General features: G+C 44.3%; 2 protein-coding genes across 2 annotated transcripts in view; both read right to left on the reverse strand.

The window, feature by feature from the left end:
• Positions 1-17,196, reverse strand: part of LOC138956610 (cadherin EGF LAG seven-pass G-type receptor 2-like) — a 21,573-nt gene extending 4,377 nt beyond the window's left edge. Inside the window, exons 1-4 of the mRNA XM_070327928.1 lie at positions 17,063-17,196; positions 16,386-16,580; positions 15,136-15,267; positions 391-570 (exon numbers count right to left, since the gene is read on the reverse strand). Coding sequence (XP_070184029.1) covers positions 391-570; positions 15,136-15,267; positions 16,386-16,580; positions 17,063-17,170 — 615 coding nt within the window. The 5' untranslated portion in view covers positions 17,171-17,196. The remainder of the gene's footprint in view (positions 1-390; positions 571-15,135; positions 15,268-16,385; positions 16,581-17,062) is intronic.
• Positions 17,197-21,769: 4,573 nt separating this feature from the next.
• LOC138954056 (protocadherin Fat 4-like) overlaps positions 21,770-23,965 on the reverse strand; it is a 48,375-nt gene continuing 46,179 nt past the window's right edge. Inside the window, exon 26 of the mRNA XM_070326023.1 lies at positions 21,770-22,009. Within this exon, the coding sequence (XP_070182124.1) occupies positions 21,770-22,009 (240 nt within the window). The remainder of the gene's footprint in view (positions 22,010-23,965) is intronic.

Consider the following 23,965-nt stretch of genomic DNA (forward strand, 5'->3'; position numbering starts at 1 on the left):
AGTTACACGTACGTTTTGACTAACAAGCCAGACAGCAGTTAAAACTAGACCAAGCGGCGTTTCACTTTGCAGCGAGAAGAAATAAAAGGACGTGTGCGTGCATGGGCGTGTGTGTTTATTTGTGTCTGTCTGTCTTTCTTTGTATATCTGTCTTTATTTCTTTGTATATCTGTCTGTCTTTCTTTGTACATCTGTCTCTCTGACTCTCTCTGTTGAGATTTGTCGGTTTGTCTTGCTGTCTCTACTGCCCCATTTGTTAAGCTTGAGTTTGTATACATGTGTAAGAAAACGAAAGATACAGACAGAGATGCAGAAAAGCCTTACAACGTGAAAAATACAGGTAAACAAAGCCAGAAGAGAATGTTTTCATTTACTAACTGAAGCACTTACGGCAGTGTCGTTGTCGCGGGCACCGACGCTGATGACAGTCTCGCCAAGAGCCCAGGTTTCCGGGATGATACGACGATAGTTAGTGTTGTTCAGCTCCGGTGCGAAACGGTTGGCCCTGACAGTGATGGTCGCAACGGTGACGTTGCACAGCCCACCAAGGTCGCACACCCTGATTCGAAGCTGTGTGAATGACAAAGAAGTAATGTCAAAGTGGAGAACAAGATACAAACAAGAAAAGCAAATGCTTATACGCCACACCTTCGCCATAACTAATAATTACACATTAACATGCTTCCATTTGAAACTTCGAGGTCTTCATCGGGGATTGACGCCCGACAAAAGCTAATTAGACATTGGGAGGGCGTCAATCCACGATGAAGACCGAGAAGTTTCAAATGGAAGCATGTTAATGTTATTGTAATTCAATCTGACGACGATCTCTTTCCTGCTTTCATGCGGTTGTAAACAGACAGAATTGGTTCTGTTCTGTTCACACACTACTTTCAGTCCACCTACCTGCAAGGGTCAAGTCCCAAGAAATATGTCTCTGTATTCCTATCGTATCACTCTGCTCCTGTTTTGTTTTCTTTCACACACATTTTCCCTTATCTTTTTTGACGGGTTTCTGGACAGCAAACTCTAAAACAAATTCTTTTCATCACAAAAGCGATCTTTGGAATTGACTGACGTAGTCCGGAAGAATTCATGCATCAACTTACGTCACGTATTCTATCTCCGACAGTATTTTTAATTTTCTTTTAATTTCGTTTCGTTTATTCCAGTTGAAAGTGTAAAGCCGAGCGGTCTTAGCTTCACATTTCTGACACCATTTGTAAAGCCGAAAATGAGACGAGCTTCACATTAACTCAAACTGGCTGTGTCTGTGTCTTAGATGTTATACGTGTTTGAAGGTCATTTGTCAGGATGGCAATCACACGACAGGACAAACAGACACACAGAATATAAACTCAAGAAGAGGCGGGTGAAGTTCAAAATTGTATTGAATCAAAACAAATCATGAAAACAACTCAATACAAGGCGTAGGTTCTTTTCAGAAAGTATATCTGTACATTGGTTCACTCTATTCCTGTAATTTTCCTACTACTTAAAAATATATTATAAGTCCTAAAATGGCTGAAAATGTGGTCATGACCCGTAGGTACCCTTAGCGAAATACGCTACTGAAAGCAATATCCAATGTCCTAAAATGACTGAAATTTTGGGCAGAGGTTCGGGGCCTGGATAAAAATAAAGTAAAAGAGTAAAGCGACGCCACTTTACTCGCCGTGTGGTAACCTGGGACTGCGGAACGTTTGTTTTTAACCCTGTCAGTTCAGTCCACAGGGCGGAGTCCGGTATACCATTTAGACACTTAAGCCAGGTTGGTTGCCAAAACTCCGGAGGACAGTTTAGAGATAACAACAAATACTTTGTACAAGGTTGGGAACCTCCCACAACCGTTCGGTACTAAGGTTGCCTCCCACAACCTTTTCCACAGGCACAGAAGCAATGCTGTAACTCTAAGTGGGAAGTCCGGTATACCATTTAGACACTTAAGCCAGGTTGGTTGCCAAGACTCCCCCGAACCTTGAAAACTAACAGCTTATATACCTTTCGTGACTGTCCCTGACGTCACAGCTAAAGAACCAATGAAAACGTCGCTCTGGGTCCACATAACAAAATGGGGAGGGAGGGGGGAGAGTTTCGAGGCTGCTGTCAGCCTCCATAGAAGCTACAGTTAAAATCCCTCAAAAATACACAAAAACTCCTGTACTAAGAAAACTACATCAAAAACGCTATAAAGAAATACATCAATAAAATGGAAATTCTTCGACGCATCATTTGATACCAAACACTCATTGGTTATCAACACTGTGAACAAAGTGCAAAACCTCTGACTATTACCTCGCAAAATAGTCATGTCACATGCACAAAAAACGTATGCAGTTACAAGTTAACCACAATCAAACACATTGTATATTCAACAGGCTTCTCATAAGTAGATGATACACATACAATCTACATTCTCCTAAACAAATGAATACAGAATACATATTTATATTGAATACATGGGTAAAAGAAAGAATGATATACATGTAAAAGCTACATAAAAGACGAGAGAGAGAGAGAGAGAGAGAGAGAGAGAGAGAGAGAGAGAGAGAGAGAGAGAGAGAGAGAGAGAGAGAGAGAGAGAAAGAAAGGGAGAGAGAGTGTGTGTGTGTTCGTCTGTGTGTACCAAATATTATTCAACATAGAAGTAAAGAATCAGATCAAACAGGAAAGGAGGGTTGGGGAGGGAGGGAGAAAGGTGAGAGTTGGATGTCGAAAAACAATGCTCGGTTTCGCTGGCGGCACGTGCATAAACAAGCCGTAGAGGGTGAGTGACAGGAGAATTGACCTAGGGTTCATATCGTGTCAGTTCAGTTGGCGCCATGTGTCAAAACCAATTAAACAATGAAAAATTACTGTTTCATACCTATCTCCAAACATTTACTAAGGAAAAGAACAAATATGATTTTAGAGTGTGAATCTTAATTCCACACAGTTTCAATACTAACTTAGATAATATAATCTGCTCTCTACGCCTTCTCTTCTTCTTCACTCTATATACTTTAAGAAGAAAATTGCATATGGAGAAACGACAAAAAAAATATTCATATGTAGTCGCCTTTCTCCACAATGCCCCCCTCAAACTGAAAATGACCGAGGGTATTGAAACTTCTCAAAGCAGAAGCGAAAATATATTCCTGCTCAAAGTATACATCAAACACTATAAGTACCATCGTTTTACACAAAGCAAAAATCATATACAGAAAACCAGTGAAACACCAATACCTCTCCTTCTTTTGCTTCTGACACCAAATGTAAAAAAACTAGCGGAAGAATAAGATTTGCGTTAGAAACACCATTAGAGTAACGCCGAACCAACAACCTCTGTTCGTTCTTATTGAATTCCAACTAAAAAATGGTGAATTTGGCCCAAACCAAATAAAAACACCTCTCTCAGCTTCTCAGTTCTATTATCATTATAAATTACAAGCAGAAAAAGAAAAAAATATACTGTTACAAACAAATATGTGATTACAGAGAAATAAAATTTGTCATGGTAAAATCAAACATGTGATTTTTGGCTCACGTAAGTGTAGCCTATGCGATGGTAAACTCTGTCTGTCTGTGCGTGCGTGCGTGCGTGCGTGCGTGCGTGCGTATGTATGTATGTGTGTATGTCTGTGGTAGAAACTTTAACATTTTTGGCTAAACACCGAAATACTCATTTCACGTGGTTAATTTTCAAGCACCATCTTCAAATTATTGAAGCAATGATCAACATTGTGTCGGCATGTGTGTAGTTAAAGCGTGTATCCAAAGAAAACGGGTGGTGGGGGGTTTTGAAGGGGTACAAGCAGTTGACTGGTTTGTGTCGTGTTTGGCATGCAGACGGCAGGTCAGGTGTCAAGATCAGGTCAGGGGTCGCGCGAAGGATTGTGGTCCAGTTCTCACCTCGCCGATTCGCCGGGGAAGACGATTTCATGTTGTTCGGTTTCTAAGCTCCAGAAAAGTAAATAAAGAAGATACCAAAGGGAGATTTCCTACAATTTGATCTGCACAGCGTGTTTCCAATGTCCACGCGAGGAAGAGCTGTCGAAAGCGCGGCAGTCAGTGTCGATCTTGCAGCCGTATCCCGGTAAGTTCAGAGACAGATCTAGTGTCTCCCACTCTCATAACGTGTCACCTACTGTTAATCCGTTTTGTTTTAATTTCTTTTTATTTCAGCAGACACGGATGTCAAACACAGTGCTAGGCAGTCACCTCTAGTGAAATGAGTTGATCTAAAGTGCCTGTAATGTTTGGATGTCTTTGCTCGTGGTTCGATTTATGTGAATTTCAAGACTTGCAGTAGAGTCTCAAGTTAAGTTTACTCTGCCCGAAAAAAACTGTCCACCATTTACTTGAACATGCAGATATAAGGAAACAGAATGAATCTGTTCTCAAAGTCAAAATGATCACGATTTTTTCCTCAGATTCAAAACATGCACTGTCATGGTTTTGTCTGTACAATTTAGTAAGTCTTAAGTACTTTGCAACAACTTCCTTGAACGTGAAAGACAGTTTTTGAATGCTAGATCTGTATCGCGTTTCATTCCAGACTCGATCCTCTCTTTGATTGTAGATCTACTGTTTGCTGTTTACGCACTATCATATGATTCGCTATGTAACGTTTGGTAAGCTTACCTTGCAACAGCTTTCTTGTCTTTGTTGGCATTTCTGGCTGTGTTGACCGTCAGAATTATTTTAAGAACCAGGCTGCTGCAGTCGACATGTTTCGCATATTGTAGGGTCACCATGCTGCATAGGTAAAGTGGCTTGTATTTATAACCTGACTATTCTGTGTGTGTTACGGAGTGAGTGAGTTTGTGTTATGTTACTGTTTGTTGATTTCTTACGGGAGCCTTGAAGGCTTCGCCTCTTGTTTTTTTTCCATATGTTTCTCTCGCCGAAAACGAAAAGAGAGAAGTTATGAGAAAAAAACTTGGAATGATTTGGTTCCTTCGCGACCATCTCAATGAAGTATATGATGTATTTTACAGTTTACATGGACAAAGATATGAAAATAAAGGGTATAAAAACTTCTGCAGTTATAGTCCAACATTTTTCTTTTCTCAAAAGAACGTTAGACTTTCCACTCTAGTCTTCTGCTCCATTAAAAAAAACACAACCACACACCGATTTACCTCGCCGTGGTTACTCAGCATTGAAATCAAAAATATGTGTAAACAAAATTCCCAGCAACATTTAAAAGAGATAACAACCAACAAAACCAGATTTCTCAAACGTATTCATGTTCGCCATTTCAGCAAGTACGAGAAACCTTTTATAGAATAAAAAGACAAAATGTATACTCTTACCAGTCGTAAGTGTACATGAACACCGCATCTGTTGTCCGTCCCCATCGTAGCAGTCTTTGAATCGCACACACACAACGCGGTAACTCCTCTAACGTCTGTCTTTCTCCTTCTTTTGAAAACAATCCTAATTGACTCTTGAAATCGATTAAAGCAATGTCTTTGGCGCTCGAAATAATAAAACCTTCGATCGTTGACCTCATCGTTGTTGGAGTTGTGGCGACATCACGGATGCGGCGTTGACGACGATGATGTTACGTCGCTCTGACGTCATCTCGTCACAGCATCGGCGTCGACATCGGCTGGCGCGTCCTCGCGGCGCCAGACAGCTCCCTCCGTCACAGCAACGACATCAACATCGACTGGCGCGTCCTCGCGGCGCCAGGCAGCTCCCTCCGTCTCTTCTGTCACTGCCAAGGCGTCGACCTCGGTGAAACATCCGCCCCCGGACGACCCCCAGCTGGAGCACCGTTTAACGCCGAGACGCAGCTGGCATCCCAGGTCGACCGCCGTGTCTTCACCGGGACAGAGGTAGTCGGGTGTCGTTGACAGCCACCGTAGATTCTGATAATGATTTTGGAAGAGATTTGAGGTTCTGTGTTCTCTTTGACAACTTTCTCGGTCTCTGCAATAAGTTCATGGATTGGTGACCGATGCGTGTCTTCGGGACCCCTCGTTGTAATCTAAGTCCCCTTCCGAGAAGTCCATCTCTCAGGCTCCCTCGCTGCTGGATGCACTTAGCTCTCCAGTTGATCAGCCCACCCGACCTATGTGGCCGCATAGGTCCAGCACACGCCGCTCAAACCGCTCTTTCGGTTATGCTTGCCTTGCCTGTCCTCTGGTAGGTCTTCTGTACCATACCCGCCAGTGCCACCTAGTGTGACACCAGGTCAAGACGGTTCCCAATCCAATTCCCCGCAGGTTGTTGGACTACACCCATGGCAGAGTGTATATGACTCTTCTGTAGTAAGTTGTTGCAACAAGAAAAAAACCAAATGTTTCATCAGCTCCGGCCGTACGCTGTTTACTCCATTGTGAACCCTCATTCTCCACTAATGGTCAAATCTCAGTCTATCAGGCGGACGACGAGTCCTGCTGGTCCACCGTAGTTTCGTTGTCGCCCCTGTTGTCAGCTGCATCTCTCTGTCACTGTTGTCTGCCTCTACACTCGTCATTTCCTGATCCATCCCCACATCAGGCTCTGTCTGGGTTCCCTTTTGATTCTCCACATCATTGCAGATCCAGCTTATGGGCGGGTTCTCTGTGAAGAACGGCTTCAAGTGGTCAACATGCACGACGAGAGATGTGGCGTCCTTGCTTGACTGAATCTCATAGTTGACCTCGCTCGTCTTGCCCAGCACCAGGTAGGGACCAACGTATCTTGAGTTCAGTTTGTTTTTGCTCAGATTTGGGGGATAAAATCTGAGCACCCATTGACCTCTCTCAAAAAGTCTCTCCCTTGCGCCTTTGTCATAGCTCCTTTTCTGCCTCTCTGCTGCTTTTTGAAGATGTTCTCGGGCAAAGTCGAAGCTGGCCGCCGTCGTTTGTCTCACCCATTCGACATACTCAACAGGACAAAGATGAGTTGGAGTGGCTGGCTCTGTCCCGTACATGAGGTCGATAGGCAGGGTGATCTCACGACCCATCATCAGCAGGTTCGGGCTGCAGCCTGTACTGTCGTGCCTCGTGGAGTTGTACGAGCAAAGAATGTAAGGCAAGTGATGGTCCCAGTCTTCCTTGTGATCGTCGCAAAACTTTGACAGCATGTCTATCAGCGTACGGTTGAGTCTTTCAACCTGACCGTCAGACTGTGGGCGATATGGTGATGTCCTCGTTTTCTTCGCCTCCAGCAGGTCGCACAATCGCAGAAACAGTTCTGATTGGAATTCGGGCCCCTGGTCGGTGTGGATGACTCTAGGTATGCCGAATATCAAGAAGAATCGCGTAACCAAGACATCGGCTACCGTGTAGGCCTGGTGGTCGGCCAGAGCATAAGCTTGACTCCACTTGGTGAAGTAATCACTGACCACCAGCACACATGTGTTACCGCTCTCCGTAGTCGTTGGGAAGCTGAGGATGTCCATGGCAATGCGACCAAAAGGTTCAGCTGCAATGTCTTGTTGAAGAGGGGTTCTGGCTGGTCCACTTCTTTGCTTTCGAAACTGGCATTGTTCGCAAACCTGGCACCACCTTTCAATGTCGTTTTTTTGTTGTGGCCACCAGAAGCGATGCTGAACGAGGGCAGCTGTCCTCTTGATTCCCTGATGTCCTCCCAGTCTGGTATGATGAAGCTGATCGAAGACCTTGCGTCTGATTTCGTGTGGCGCTAACACTTGATACTGACGAACTGGATGTGACGCTGACGGCAGCCATCGTACCAGCAACCCGTCTTTTATGTCGAGCCGCGCCCACTGCGTCCAGTAGATGCGCATCTCGGCCGCCTGGTTCTTCACAGCGGCCCATGGTGGTCGTCGGCCGGCCGTCTTCCAGGTTTTGACCGTTTTCATAATTTCGTCTTCATCCTGCATTCCGCAGAGCTCAACCTCCGTCACGGTCTGTAGCCAGCAATCATTTCGGTCTGCAGGCTTCTCCCGCTGTTGGTCACGTGCCCCTTTTCTGTTGCCTGAAGGTTGTCTGACGTCATGCACTGCCCGCAGAAATGCCGTCTGTTCTTCCTGCTTTTCCTTTCTCTCGCAATGGTTGCAGTCTTCCTGGTGACACGGGCGTCGAGACAGGGCATCTGCGTTGGTGTGCTTCTTGCCTGGTCTGTGTTCAATGTTGAAGTCATAGGTGCCCAGCAGCTCTAGCCATCGGGCAAGCTGTCCCTCTGGGTTCTTGAACGACAACAGCCATCTCAAAGCGCCATGATCTGTCCTAACTTTGAAATGCGCCCCGTACAGAAAATGGTGACAGTGTTTTACTGAGTCCACCACCGCCAACAGCTCCCGTCTTGTTACGCAGTAATTCTTTTCCTGCGCCGATAGCCCTCGGCTATAGAACAAGATCACTTTTTCTTCGCCGTCTTGGACCTGTGATAGGACAGCGCCGATCGCTGCGCCTGACGCGTCTGTGTCGATGACAAAAGGCCCTTCTTCTTTGGGGTACGCTAGAATCGGAGCTGTAGTTAAAGCCTGGACCAGAGTGTCTTTCGCCGTTTGACACTCCTCCGTCCACTGAAAAGTAGCTTTCTTTTCTGTCAGTCGATGAAGAGGCCTCGCGATGTCAGCAAAACCTCGGACGAATCTTCGGTAATAGCTGCAAAGTCCCAGGAAGCTTCTAACGTCTGTCACCGTCTTAGGAGTCGGCCAATTCTGTACGGCTTCTGTTTTTTTCAGATCCGTCTTCACGCCTTCATTGGAGACGACATGCCCCAAAAATTCGACCTCTTTCCTGAAGAGACGACATTTTTTCGGCGACAGCTTTAGCCCAACGTCTTGTAGGCGGTTGAGGACCTTCTGCAGGTTGTCCAAGTGACCTTGGAAGTCTCGAGCATGGACTATCAGATCGTCTAAGTAGATGAGCACAGCTACTTGGTCCAAGCCCTTGAAAACCATCTCCATTAACCGCTGGAATGTGGCTCCAGAATTCGACAAACCCATGGGAAGCACGGTGAACTGCCACAGCCCTCCATGGGTGACGAAGGCCGTCTTCTCTGAGTTCTCCGGATCCATCTCCACCTGCCAGTAGCCGCTTGCCAGATCGAGAGTAGAGAACCAACAGGAACCTTCAAGAGCGTCCAGGGTATCGTCGATCCGCGGCAACGGAAAAGAGTCTTTCTCTATGCAAAACCGCAGGGAACCGTCCTTCTTTCCAACCAGGACCACAGGTGATGCCCAAGGGCTGCAAGACGGTTCGATGACTCCCAGTCTCAGCATTCTCTTGATCTCTTCTTCTGCGGCAGCTTTCTTGGCCCGCGGGAATCGACGGGGTGCCTGTTTGATTGGTGCAGCCTCGCCCGTGAAGATCCGGTGTCTAACAAGGCCTGTCCTCCCTAAATCTTCTTTATTCTCAACGAAGGCTTTCCTGTTGTCCTGCAAAAACCGCAGTAGTTTCGCTTCTTGCTCCGCATTTATCTCCCCCGTGCTGTCTTTGAATAACGTTTGTAGTGCCGGCGACAGATCTGTAACGTCACTCGAGGGAGGTTGGACGGATACACTCCGCAAATATGCAGGTACAGGGCTGCCGTTTTTGCTCGGTTCCATCACGTTCAGGGCCGTCTCGCACACCCCAAGCGTCGTGCCCTTCCTCAGCAGCTGGTCTTCGTGAGAAAGGTTGGCAACGCGGATTGGAACGCGTTCTCCCCATGGCACCAGCGACCTGGCAATCAGCAGTCCCTGGCAAAAAGCCAGGCCTCTGTCGGCTTCCAGAATCAAAGGTTTGTCGCTCTGGGCTGCTTTACAGTCGCCCTCCACGATCATTTCTGTCCCCGCCGGTACCATTACGTCTTCAGCTGCTTGGATTTTGCAGACTGCATCATGATATTGGTCCCACTCGTCATCCGTCGTATCGATTGCTAGTTCGATGTTTTTCTTCCTGGCGTCGAGGATACAGTTGAAGCGGGTGAGGAAGTCATACCCGATGATCAATTGTACGTTCATTGGAGCCACCATGAACCTGTGGATGACGATGTGGCTCCCTGCGACTTTAATTTTGAAGTCAGCTTGACCCTTCACTGAGACCAGTTGCCCGTTTGCTACAGTCAGGTGCAGTTGGACTGGTCGAAGACTTGGCTTGTTGTTCTCTGGTAGCCGGTCATAGACGTCTGGATGCATGATGGATATCGAGGCCCCCGTATCTATTAGTGTAATTAACTTGTCTTGTCCTATTTCTACTGCTACATATGGTCCGCCCTTCTCCCCTTGGTCAAATGTTTCAGTGTCAGGTCGTTCGTCTTCTTCTTCTCCAGCCGACACGTGACCTCCGGTGTCGACTACTGCTCGTTTCCCGGCTTCCGGTTACGTCCCTGGGCCTGCGGTTGTGTTCTCCGCAGTCCTTCGATCCGTTCGGCACAATTCTCGATCAGGTGCAGAGGGCTGTTACAGAAATAGCATTTGCGTCTGTTGTCTTTGTCTTATCCTTGGTGTTTGTCTTCTCTTGTACAAGATAGAGCTCTGGTTCGTCTTTTGCTCGCCGTCTGGACCGAGCTTTCTTGAATGACTCAAACTGAGTCGCCAGAGTGACCGCCTCTTCTACCGTAGTCGGCCTTCCTTGAAGAACGGCCCACTCCATGTCGCCGTCGGCCAAGCTATCCAGAAAGCTTGTCACAGTCAACTGTTCCCAGAGCTCGCCTCTGGCAGTGGGGTAAGCTCTCCTGGTCATCCCCTTCAGGTCCAGGGCTAACGCCGACAAGGACTCGCCTCTTTTGCGGGTTCTGTTGCGGAGCGACGCTCTATGCATTTCTGTCTGATGACGTGGTTCAAATCTTGATTCAAGTGCGTCGACCAGAGTTCTGTAGTCTCCCCTCATGTCAGGGTCAAGTAGCGTCAACACGGAAACGGCTTGGTCCCTGAGAGACGCATCCATCTCCATCGCACATCTTCCTTGCGACCAACCGTTCATTTTTGCCACGATCTCAAATTGGACCCGGAAGTCCCCGAAGCTTGACTTTCCGTCGAAGTTAGGTGGTTTTCTGTTGGTGCCTCGCTCCACCGGAGCTGTCTCCCGCAGATGATGTGGGTAGCCAAGATTCTGGCCACCCCAATCCCTCGTTGGTCGATCGATGTAATGACGTGTCGGCGAAGCCCAATGACGTGAAGAAACGTCTTCGCGGGGGCGATCAGGGCCTGTGCTCCTAGTCTCCCGTCCTGTGGGCGAAGCGAAACAATGAAGTGATTCCCCCTGGCGTTGAGGAGAATCATAGTCAAGGAGCTCGCTTCCCCGTGCCCGTATTGGTGAAAGGAGACGATGAGACGGACGGTCCTCTCCATCCGTCGGTGAGATGTGTAGTCTGTCCAGTTGTCTCGTTGGTAAAGCGAAGTGATGCGACGAGCTGTCCCCTCGTCGAGAGAATGGGTAACCAGGGAGTTGGCCACCCTGTTCTCTCATCGGTGATCCTTGCCCAGTAGCTCCGGCGTGAAGCGTCTCGGCCTCCATCCAATCACCAGTCCCGTTCTGTTACCCCAAGCGATCTCCTCGTCTCTGCGGGTCCGGTCGAACGCCCTGCTGTGACGGTCATCCTTCGCCGAGGCAAGCGTCTGTTGTGGTACAGCCCTGCCAGTCAGTTCGATCCCGCTGTCCAACGGAGGTAGGCGACGACCCTTGTCGTCAGTACCGCCTGACGCCCGCAGGTCTTCTTGTGAACCCAGGTCAGACATCTTGCTTTGCAGCAGTTCAGAGAAATAAAATCACTGGCTAAGTGACTGAGAAAAATAAAATAAAAACAAAGGGATGGGAAGGGATCTTCTCTTTCTAAGTAAAAACAGATGGAAAGCTACCAAAACCTACAGTGAACCAATCTTTATCCCACTTCTGACACCATTTGTAAAGCCGAGCGGTCTTAGCTTCACATTTCAAGTCTGACACCATTTGTAAAGCCGAAAATGAGACGAGCTTCACATTAACTCTAACTGTCTGTGTCTGTGTCTTAGATGTTATACGTGTTTGAAGGTCATTTGTCAGGATGGCAATCACACGACAGGACAAACAGACACACAGAATATAAACTCAAGAAGAGGCAGGTAAAGTTCAAAATTGTATTGAATCAAAACAAATCATGAAAACAATTCAATACAAGGCGTAGGTTCTTTTCAGAAAATATATCTGTACATTGGTTCACTCTATTCCTGTAATTTTCCTAATACTTAAAAATATATTCTAAGTCCTAAAATGGCTGAAAATTTGGGCATAACCCGTAGGTACCCTTAGAAAAATACGCTACTGAAAGCAATATTCTATGTCCTAAAATGACTGAAAATTTGGATAAAAATAAAGTAAAAGAGTAAAGCGACGCCACTTTACTCGCCGTGTGGTAACCTGGGACTGCGGAACGTTTGTTTTTAACCCTGTCAGTTCAGTCCACAGGGCGGAGTCCGGTATACCATTTAGACACTTAAGCCAGGTTGGTTGCCAAGACTCCCGAGGACAGTTTAGAGATAACAACAAATACTTTGTACTAGGTTGGGAACCTCCCACAACCGTTCGGTACTAAGGTTGCCTCCCACAACCTTTTCCACAGGCACAGAAGCAATGCTGTAACTCTAAGTGGGAAGTCCGGTATACCATTTAGACACTTTGAGCCAGGCTGGTTGCCAAGACTCCCCCGAACCTTGAAAACTAACAGCTTATATACCTTTCGTGACTGTCTCTGACGTCACCGCTAAAGAACCAATGAAAATGTCGCTCTGGGACCACAGAACAAAATGGGGAGGGAGGGGGGAGAGTTCCGAGGCTGCTGTCAGCCTCCATAGAAGCTACAGTTAAAATCCCTCAAAAATACACAAAAACTCCTGTACAAAGAAAACTACATCAAAAACGCTATAAAGAAATACATTAATAAAATGGAGATTCTACGACGCATCATTTAATACCAAACACTCATAGGTTATCAACACTGGGAACAAAGTGCAAAACCTCTGACTATTACCTCGCAAAATAGTCATGTCACACCAAAAACCGTATGCAGTTACAAGTTAACCACAATCAAACACAGTGTATATTGAACAGGCTTCTCATATGTAGATGATAAACATAAAATCTACATTCTACTAAACAAATGAATACAGAATACATGTTTATATTGAATACATGGGTAAAAGAAAGAATGATATACATGTAAAAGCTACATAAAAGACGAGAGAGAGAGAGAGAGAGAGAGAGAGAGAGAGAGAGAGAGAGAGAGAGAGAGAGAGAGAGAGAGAGAGAGAGAAAGAAAGGGAGAGAGAGTGTGTGTGTGTTCGTCTGTGTGTACCAAATATTATTCAACATAGAAGTAAAGAATCAGATCAAACAGGAAAGGAGGGTTGGGGAGGGAGGGAGAAAGGTGAGAGTTGGATGTCGAAACAATGCTCGGTTTCGCTGGCGGCCCACGTGCATAAACAAGCCGTAGAGGGTGAGCGACAGGGGAATTGACCTGGGGTTCATATCGTGTCAGTTCAGTTGGCGCCATGTGTCAAAACCAATTAAACAATGAAAAATTACTGTTTCATACCTATCTCCAAACATTTACTAAACAAAAGAACAAATCTGATTTTAGAGTGTGAATCTTAATTCCACACAGTTTCAATATTAACCTAGATAATATATTCTGCTCTCTACGCCTTCTCTTCTTCTTCACTCTATATACTTTAAGAAAAAAATTGCATATGGAGAAAAGACAAAAAAAATATTCATGTAGTCGCCTTTCTCCACACAAGAATATGTACAGAAGTATAAGGGAGATCATTGTGCTTTGTACATTTTTACTTGGTAGTTTCCCCTGAATCTGTCTTTGGACGGTTTTCTCTCTCCCTCTCTTTTAAGACTTTTAAGAGGTCTGGTGGCCCACGAAGTGTGAGTAATTTTCATTTCTTTTAATAAAGGATCCGACTCTAGTATGATTTACATTGGTTTTGAGGTTGTAATCATTTTTGTGATCGCTCTTGACACACATTTTTTGGTAGAGTAAGATTTGCAGTCTTCCACGTGGCTTGTCGAGCTATTCCGCCATTTTTTCCTTGTTGTAGATCGGGTTAAGTTTTCTGAATTTGTGATTTTGTTCATTTGAGAGTGTTGTTAGTGTTGTTGTAGGAATTATAGTAAAAGTAAGAAGCGTGCCGACTTCGGTCGATGTAGTATTTTGTTGGTTTTAGGTTATGGTAAAAGAAAACGACTCGGAACGAAGGCCCCAGTGCTCCAGTTGTGTGTTTGAATAATTCGATTTTTTGTGTACCCCATTTTCCACCAAGCGTTGGTTGTTCGGTCGCGACTGCGGTGGTTTAGAGGTTGCGATTTTGTGTTTTGATTCTTTTCATATTAGTTCGTATTTTTTCTTATGGTTTCTTTTGTTTACATATGTTTCAGTTTTTTACCTTCACTTCACTTTACTTTACAATAAGGAATCTTGGTAAAACTATCTGGGGCGTGAGCGCAAGAATCCGCGAGCCAGAATATCACGTATTCGATGTCATCACTTCGCATACCTTATGGTCTCGGTATTTCGTTAGCCTTCATATTTCCTACTTGTAAAATGACCCTCAAAGCTAACCGAGACTAGTTGAGGCTGTATCAATGCGCCTCGCCAGCAGGTTGTTAATGGATTTTTTAGCGAGTGGTTATCGACAATTAATGACCGGTAATTTTTAATGAGTTGGGGCATTCTGACAAATCACAGGATCTGTTTCATTAAAACGCAAACTTGATTGAATTACAATAATAATTATGACTCAGAAACAAACTACCTACTGCTCTAGCTCAATAGACATCGCAAAAAGTGACAATGTTATACTTTTTCGACCCTACTGTGACTTGGACAAATTGCAGGGTCAACCATACTTGAGTCATGTCCAGGCGCCATCAAACCCTAAAACCATTGTAAGTGTTACTGTATCATCAACCCCTACACGTGTGCAGAGTTCCAACGCTCTCAACAACATCTGGGAAAACCTGAACGCTTAGATTTTTATATGGATTATAACATGATATAAAATACCTGTTCGGGGTTTAAATACGTATATGTAATAAGACAAAATTAAGGCACGTTGATATCGGCCGGTCAGCCGTCCCAGATGGAACAACCTGATTTAGCAGCCGTGAGAATGACAAAGCACAAGTGTCGGACCGAAAGAACAAGGAAATGAAGAGAAAAGTATGCAGGGCATTGTAGATCACCAAGGTGTCGAAACTAACAAAGCACACACAAACTGACCTGGAATGCTTCCCCGCTGACGCCGTTGGTGTTGGTCACAGTGATGATGCCAGTGTCTTCGTTGATGTTGAAGGAGTTCTCATTGCCATCATCACCGATCAAACTGTACTTCAGCTGTCCAAATATGATGTCCTGTGTACAAAATATAAATAGAAGGTTACTTTTTCACACTGTGAGAACATGCGGGGAGAATCACACAGCGACACATCTGTATCTTCGGTGAAACACAGCTCTGTAACCAGTGAATATGCTCTTTATCATTCTCAAACACGCACACACACTCATGCAAAACATAAGCACGCACGCACGCACGCACGTACGCAAGCACGCACGCACGCATAATACGTGTGCTTCATCTCGCACGAATCTGATTTGAGAAAGCAAAACAGGATATGCTTGTGGAAAAAGGTAAATATCAATGGGCAAAATACCATTTACATTGGAACAAAATGACCAATCATCCAGCCATTCCATCATTTTCTCAGATCATCACTTATTCACTACATCATCCTGCATAAGAATCAAACAACAAGAAAGGTAAGTTGTTGGAACGTTTTGTTTTTGCACTCATTAGCTTACTCCATCAGTCTTTGACACACTCTCTGAGGCACTCATTAGCTTCGTCAACCCATAACTGACCCCCTAACTAATACAACACTTAATCATTAAAAACAAAGCAAATGCAGAAGACTAAAACAGAACGGACATGCACACACAGGCACACAGAAGGAAACAAGCACACAGAAGAAAACAAGCAAACGAGAAAACACATGAAACACGGACAGACAACTCACAACTAGTCAAGCAGTATGTAAGAAATGTTAAGTCCTTTGTACTGGAAACTTGCATTCTCCCAGTAAGGTAATACATTGTACTACGTTGCAAGCCCCTGGAGCAAATTTTTGATTAGTGCTTTTGTGAACAAGAAACAATTGACAAGTGGCTCTATCCCATCTCCCCCCTTTCCCCGTCGCGATATAACCTTCGTGGTTGGAAACGACGTTAAACACCAAATAAAGAAAAACAACTCACAACAGAGTCAGGGTGAACATCATTCATATCGATCACAGTCAAGCTAGTTGTGCAACTCAGGTCCACAAACTCACAAACACACAGAACAATGACAGACAGCTCACAACAAGATCAGGATTCACACCCTCTATTTCGACCACAGTTGTGCCAGGTGTGAAACTCAGGTCCACAAACTCACAAACACACACAAACACACAGAACCATGCCAGACAACTCACAACAGGATCAGGATCCACACCCTCCACGTCGACAACAGTCTGGCCAGGTGAGAAACTCAGGTCCAGGTCCCTGTCGTAGGGAAGGCTGACGAAGTAGGGGTAGTGGTTGCGAATGACGCTGACGATGACACGGCCGTTGCTGTCCGCACAGAGAGTGTCTGGTGCTGGGGCTCGGTCACACACCTGGACCTCAATCTAAAGTAAATGCAAAACGGAAAGAGTTATTTTGTAGTAGATCGTGTGTGTGTGTGTGTGTGTGTGTGTGTGTGTGTGTGTGTGTGTGTGTGTGTGTGTGTGTGTGTGTGTGTGTGTGTGTGCGCGCGTGTGTGTGCGCGCGCGCGTGTGTGTGTGTTTGTTTCTCTCTCTCTCCTCTCTCTCTCTCTCTCTCTCTCTCTCTCTCTCTCTCTCTCTCTCTCTCTCTCTCTCTCTCTCTCTCTCTCTCTCTCTCTCTCTCTCTCTCTCTCTCTCTCTCTCTCTCTCTCTCTCTCTCTCTCTCTCTCTGGATGGGAAGTTACTGAAACAAAATTAATAGGACCGGACTAAGAGCAACCGACACAAAAGTTGAGCCTAACCAGCACTGTTTAGCATTACATTTACACCCATCTCCACAAAATGAATAATCCTTCCAAACTTAATTTTATCTGATCCCGCTGCACATTCTGTAAATCAACACCTACTTCAAAACGGTCAGGAGAAGGCAGATCAAGGAAGGACTTGCGAGTGAATACAACGCCATTGCTGAATACACCAAAGTACTGCTGGATAGTCGAGTCTGTTGTCGCCATGCTGAAGAACAGCTGGTTGAAAGGAGCCTGTAAGACAAGCATTACAAGCATTAAAACAAATGTGGTTGTGTACACGTATTGGTCTATTGTCTCTCTCTGTCTCTGTCTCTGTCTCTCTCTCTCTCGGAAAAATGTGTAAATTACTTTACACCAAACAAACCGTACAAAACTGACGCGGAATTACCATGTTGGAACAGAAATGAAAATCGTGAATCATCCCCATGATTTGTACATTGTAACACGTTTCTTGTTTTCGAAATCGTTTCCCTCTCCCTGAACCTCCCCATCGCAATGAACTATCAAGTTTTGGCGATTAAACTTTCTGAGTTCTGAGTTCTGAGTTCTCTCTATCTCTCTCTCCTCTCCTCTCTCACCTTATTGAGCTTTAGTATGGAGCATTTAACTGAGTATACGGGCCAAGGCTATCACGTTCACAGCTAAACTTATATAGCCTATGATGTCACGCGACGGAAAGAATGCTATCACACCATTGAAATGACATTCTTTCCGTCCCCTATAGGCGACGAAATAGGTCAAATTTGTGCACTTTTTAGTGGAAAACGCTTCGACGCCGGAGCGGGTACTGGACCCAGTGCCGTTGTAGTGCAAGTGCACTTTGTAGTGCACTTGCACTAGAACCGCACTGGGTCCAGTACCCGCTCCGGCGTCGAAGCATTTTCCACTAAAAAGTGTGACCTATTTCGTCGCCTATAGGGGACGCAAGATAGCATTCTTTCCGTCACTGTAGCAGATCTCTGCTTAGAGCTATACGGGCTGTAATCATAGGCTATATATAAGTTCAGCTCTGAACGTGATAGCCTTGGCCCGTATACTCAGTTAAATGCTCCTCTCTCTCTCTCTCTCTCTCTCTCTCTCTCTCTCTCTCTCTCTCTCTCTCTCTCTCTCTCTCTCTCTCTCTCTCTCTCTCTCTCTCTCTCTAGGGATCAATGAAGAGGTCAACATTACCCGCTATTACGAGCTAGTCGTGTGACAGAGAGTTTTCTTGCACACGAGACTGTAGATGTTTCACGACGGCTTTAGCCGGAGTGAAACAGCTGCAGTCGAGTGTGCAAGAAAACTCTCTGTCACACGACTAGCTCGTAATGGCGTATGTCTCACAGCTTCAACAGAGGAGAGAACAAACACATTTTGCGTACTCACGCTTGATAAACCTAAACACAGGAGCAGCCATTGTGGAGAGATCTACTTTTTGACGAAAGTGACCGAACAACTATAAATGACGTCTCGGTATATGTGAATGACGTCACAGTCATCGTCACAGTCTGTATCTTTTGAAGCATCGCAATCTTCATGACGTCTTTCTGTGTCTGCATCCGCGAAATGTTTGTTCTTTCCGGGATCTTTGTCATCTATGTTCATAACTCTGTCCTTCTAGATTCAGACTAACAGGCCTCCTGAGCGAGCCACTCTCCAAGGGCAGCTAAATTCGCGTATGGAAACAGTACTGTCGTCTGTGATGCCGTTTTCCGTATTCTCAGCGTTGAAGAATTTGTAAAGAGAAGAAACGATAACAGCAGGAGAAATAAAAGTCGTGTGTGCATTTTGGGGTTTTTGGAGGGACAATTTCGAGTTTGAATCCTTTCTTGCACATGCTCCAAAGTGTGTAACATACAATCTTGCACACGTTTGCTTTAGTAGTGGCAAAGAAGGAAAGCGTGTGACATTAACAGAATATCAAACGGAGATTACTATACCACTGACCTTAACGTACATATACATATCGATCCGTCAATGAAAGCAATTTGCCAAACATTCATACCAGTTCAAGATTCTAAAACGACTTTTTTTTCAAGCAAATCGAGCACAACAAGTTTGAGAAATTATCTCCAAAGAAGCTGCAATTATAATAATAATAATAATAATAATAATAATAATAACGGGCATTTATAAAGCGCCTTATCAGAAGTTCAAAGCGCGTGACAACAATACATGTATACAACAAGAAGGGCAAAGCCCATACGACTCACATGCTTTACACATTTTTCCTACCAAAATACATGTGACCTTGACCCAAGGTCAAGGTCATCCAAGGTCATGCAACACAAAGCTGTTAATTCAAGACATAGGAAGTACAATGGTGCTTATTGGCTCTTTCTACCATGAGATATGGTCACTTTTAGTGGTTCACTACCTTATTTTGGTCACATTTCATAAGGGTCAAAGTGACCTTGACCTTGATCATATGTGACGAAATGTGTCTCATGATGAAAGCATAACATGTGCCCCACGTAAATTTTAAGTTTGAAACAGTTATCTTCCATAGTTCAGGGTCAAGGTCACTTCAAAATATGTATACAATCCAACTTTGAAGAGCTCCTGTGACCTTGACCTTGAAGCAAGGTAAACCAAACTGGTATCAAAAGATGGGGCTTACTTTGCCCTATATATCATATATAGGTGAGGTATTGAATCTCAAAAACTTCAGAGAAAATGTGAAAAATGTGAAAAATAGCTGTTTTTTAGGCAACATTTATGGCCCCTGCGACCTTGACCTTGAAGCAAGGTCAAGATGCTATGTATGTTTTTTTGGGGCCTTGTCATCATACACCATCTTGCCAAATTTGGTACTGATAGACTGAATAGTGTCCAAGAAATATCCAACGTTAAAGTTTTCCGGACGGACGGACGGACGACTCGGGTGAGTACATAGACTCACTTTTGCTTCGCATGTGAGTCAAAAATCATACAATCACTGTCAGATTCAAACAACACATCATGCACATCTCACATCCCCAGACTCTATACTAAGGAACTATCCGTAGTGTTGTTGGAACAAGTGAGTTTTCAAATTGGACTTAAAAGATGAAATGGATGGAGAGTGACGTAATTGAAAAGGGAGTGAATTCCATAACTGAGGTCCATAGTACGAAAACGTGCGGAAGCCATGAGCCTTGCGTTTAAAGCGACCTTGGCGGAGAAGTCGAGCATCATCAGAAGAACGAAGGGTGCGAGGGGGAGCAGGGGCGGATCAGTTGCTTTGTAAGGGGGGGGGGGGGCACTTTGAATCGAAAGTGAATGTGATGGGCGCGAAGCGCCCGAATTTGCTAGGGGGGTCCGGGGGCATGCCCCCCCGTAATTTTTTTTTGCCCAAAGAAGCAAAATGGTGCCATCTGGTGCCATTTGAACTTAGAAATGGTTATAGAATCAGCATAGAAAAATCTTTTTTTTTTCTTCTTCTTTTTTTTTTTCGGGGGGGGGGGGGGCACGTGCCCCCCGTGCCCCCCCCCCTCGTCCGCCCCTGGGGAGTGTAGAGGGAGACCAGTTCAGAAAGATAGGCAGGTGCCGATTCAGAGATGATATTGTAGCAGAAGCAGGCAGCTTTATACCTAATACGTTCAGATACAGAAAGCCAGTGAAGTTCTTTCATGAGAGGAGTGCAGGGTTGTCGATGCTGTGCTCTGAAAATGAGACGTGCAGCAGAGTGTTGTACTTTTTGCAAGGGTTGGAGAGTGGAGTCAGGGCAGCCTATGAGAAGGGAGTTGCAGTAATCTAATCTGGACAGAATGCAGGATGTAACGAGAGTTTTAGTGGCATCAACAGTGAGAAATTTTCTTATGGAACCTATTCTTCTGATCTCAAAGTAGCATGTCTGACAGACTTTTTTGATGTGTTGTTTCATTGAGAGGTGGGAGTCCATGATGAACCCAAGATTCCTAGCACTATCAGAGAGAGAAATGTCACTAGAACCTACTGTAATGGAGGCTGGAAGGGAAGTGGTCGAAGAGGAAGCTCCAGAGAAAAGAAGAAATTCAGTCTTGTCATCATTTAACTTGAGCATATTGTTTGTCATCCATGATTTAATATCTGAAGTGCATTTTTGAAGAGTGTGCGTCACCGCTTGGATTTCTGTAGGCTTGCATGCTTGTTGGAGTTGTGTGTCCTCTGCAAAGAGGTAGTGATTGACTGCGTGTTGCTTGATGACGGCAGAGAGAGGAGTGGTGTATAGTACAAAATAATAAAACTGGGCCTAGAACTGATTCCTGGGGAACGCCGAAACAGAGAGGAGATGGAGGAGATGAGAGATTATTGACAGACACATACTGACTACGGCCCTGTAGATATGAACTAAACCAGTGAAGAGCGGTAGAGTGAATGCCAGAAACAGATTCGAGACGAGAGAGCAGAACAGAGTGATCGATCGTATCGAACGCAGCTGAGTTATCCAAGAGAAGCAGAACTGATAGGTCATCTTTATCCAGAGCAGAAAGAATGTCATTCACAACACGAAGCAAAACAGTCTCGGTGCTGTGGCCAGCCCTATACGCTGACTGAAGAGGGTTGCAGAGGTTGTTGGTTTCAAGGTGTGAGAGAAGCTGACTAAGCACTACTTTTTCCAGAATTTTAGAAATGGATGGCAAGTTGGAAACATGCCTATAGTTTTTCAACTGATTTTTATCCAGAGATGGTTTCTTGATCAAAGGTTTAACTACTGCAGTTTTCAAGTCCATTGGCACAGTGCCAGAAGTGAGAGAAGAGTTGATTATGTTGGTTATGATGGGAAGAAAACAATTTCAACAGTTCTCCGCGATTGAAGACGTCTAAAGCATGACAGCCATGATTCTTGAGGCGCAACTTTTCTTAGCAGAGATAGTGAGCAAATGATGGCAAATGTAAGGGTCCTACACAAAGACTGACCTGTAGATCGCCGTCACTTGCTGTGATATTGGCAATCTCCTTTGCATTCTCTGTCTCCAAAATGGTCACAGTGAGGGTTGGACTAGTGATGACTGGCTTGTTCTGGTTGCGGTTGACGTTGAAGTACACTGTGGCATAGTCCACCAGCGCCGGCGTTCCTCCGTCAGTGGCTGTCACTGTGAGCTTAAAGTACACAATAATGTGTTACTACTTTAAGATGAACACACACAAAGGTACATCACAGATTTCCACAATGAGATATAGACATTTGCAGGTATAATTATGTGAAGCTATATGCCGAACGTAGCTTGTCCGTGGAGTTTTCACCAAGAGCTAAACACACACGACGCGATGAGGATCATCTGACATAAAAGATAACAATTTGCAGACTGACGGACGTGCACGGTTACGGTTCTTACCCCTTCCTATGACATGTATGCACAAGAAAAATGTTCATTCAAAATGAACAGCGTCGATGCAATGTCCACCAAAGATTTATTTTGGGAAGTGTTAAAGGTTAGGGTCAAAAGTTAATGAATTGCATGTTGTGCTGGATATATAAATTGTTTATTTCAGTCAATGCTTGCTATGAATTGATCAAACAGCCACAAGAAAAAAAAACTTTTTAATTAAAAAATAGAGCTTGTTTGAAACAAGTAGAAAGGAAGAGTTGATATTGCAAGATATGTCCGTGGGAATGTGGTGAAAAAGAGTGCTAAAAGTAGTAAGTCAGTCTCAGATCCATTTCAAATTGCAGAAAAACAAAATACAAATTACAAAAAAACACAGAACCATTACCAGGTGTCATAGGAATGTTTGAAAACAATAGTTTTAATTTTACACTGTAAATACAGGAATCAGAATTAAACACCTCAAATTGGCACATGCATAATGAATCACCTGGAATTGCAACAGGGAGATACTGAAGTAATTGGAAACAAACATCTGAAATTGACAGAGAAACAATTGAAAATATAGTACCAGTTGACATGAGCGTACAATATTTTAATGGAAGTGCATTTTTAGCACGAAGCATCCGCAGGAGGATGCACTAACAATTACATATTGCCACAAAATGTGTACGGACATTTCACAACCGTGCATTATTAGCACAGAACACATACATGGGGGCGCACAAAACATTATTGTGACAATAATTTACACGAAACATTTCACATAAGTACATTTTTCAGCATGGTGCATCTACAGGAGGGTGCTCCAACAATGATGCATAGTGCCAACATTTAGCGCAAACTTTTCACAACAGTGCATTATTACCACAAAGCGATTATATAGTAGCAAGTTGCACTAAACATTTGAACAAAATGCATTTTGTTCAAATGTTAACAGCACAGCACCAAGTTTTGCATAAGTGCACAACAGCACTGACCATTTCACAAAAGTGCATAACAGCTGTGACAATTTTACAAAAGTGCATTGACCATTTCAGGCAGATGGCTAACATGCAGATTTCGCTTTTGTCTGTCTTTCTTTGAAAAGTAGGCATGTTCAAGATCGATGAAGTCATGAGCAATTGGGTTAGATGACAGAAAAGATTCAAAAACGTCAGATTCAGTTAGATGACAGAAAAGATTCAAAAACGTCAGATTCAGTGTTTTGGGCACTGTTGAACAGGAACATTCTCTCCTGTTCAACAAATGTGGGTTCAATTCAAAAGCAACATTGTCACAGATAGGCTAGTGTTACATTTCTGTAAAGTTTCAAAAACATCTTCCATGTTTTGGTTACTGTTGAACAGAGGCATATTTTCCTGTTCAAAAAAGTCTGACAAATTTTTGTAGTTGTGGGTTAAGGTTCGATCTATACCGTCATTCAAACGAGTCGTAGAACCGTCATTGTCACAGATAGTGTTACATTTCTGTTTTACATTCAAACGAGTCGTAGAAGTAGTAGTACATTTGCGTTTGGTTGTTTTTTCTTTTAGATTCCTGTCACTCATACTAGCAGTATTGATTGAGGTACATAAATCTGTTGATGTACAGGGATGACTTGTTTGTAATGAATCCTTGTTTCCTCCACATTGAGTTTGCATTGCAGTTGGACAGAAATGAACAGGTGTTAATTGATAAACAAAACACATTGATAATGGCTTTTGAGAAAATCAATCAATTCTGCAAA

Source organism: Littorina saxatilis, linkage group LG2, assembly GCF_037325665.1.
Source record: "Littorina saxatilis isolate snail1 linkage group LG2, US_GU_Lsax_2.0, whole genome shotgun sequence".
In the NCBI taxonomy this organism is placed as follows: domain Eukaryota; kingdom Metazoa; phylum Mollusca; class Gastropoda; order Littorinimorpha; family Littorinidae; genus Littorina; species Littorina saxatilis.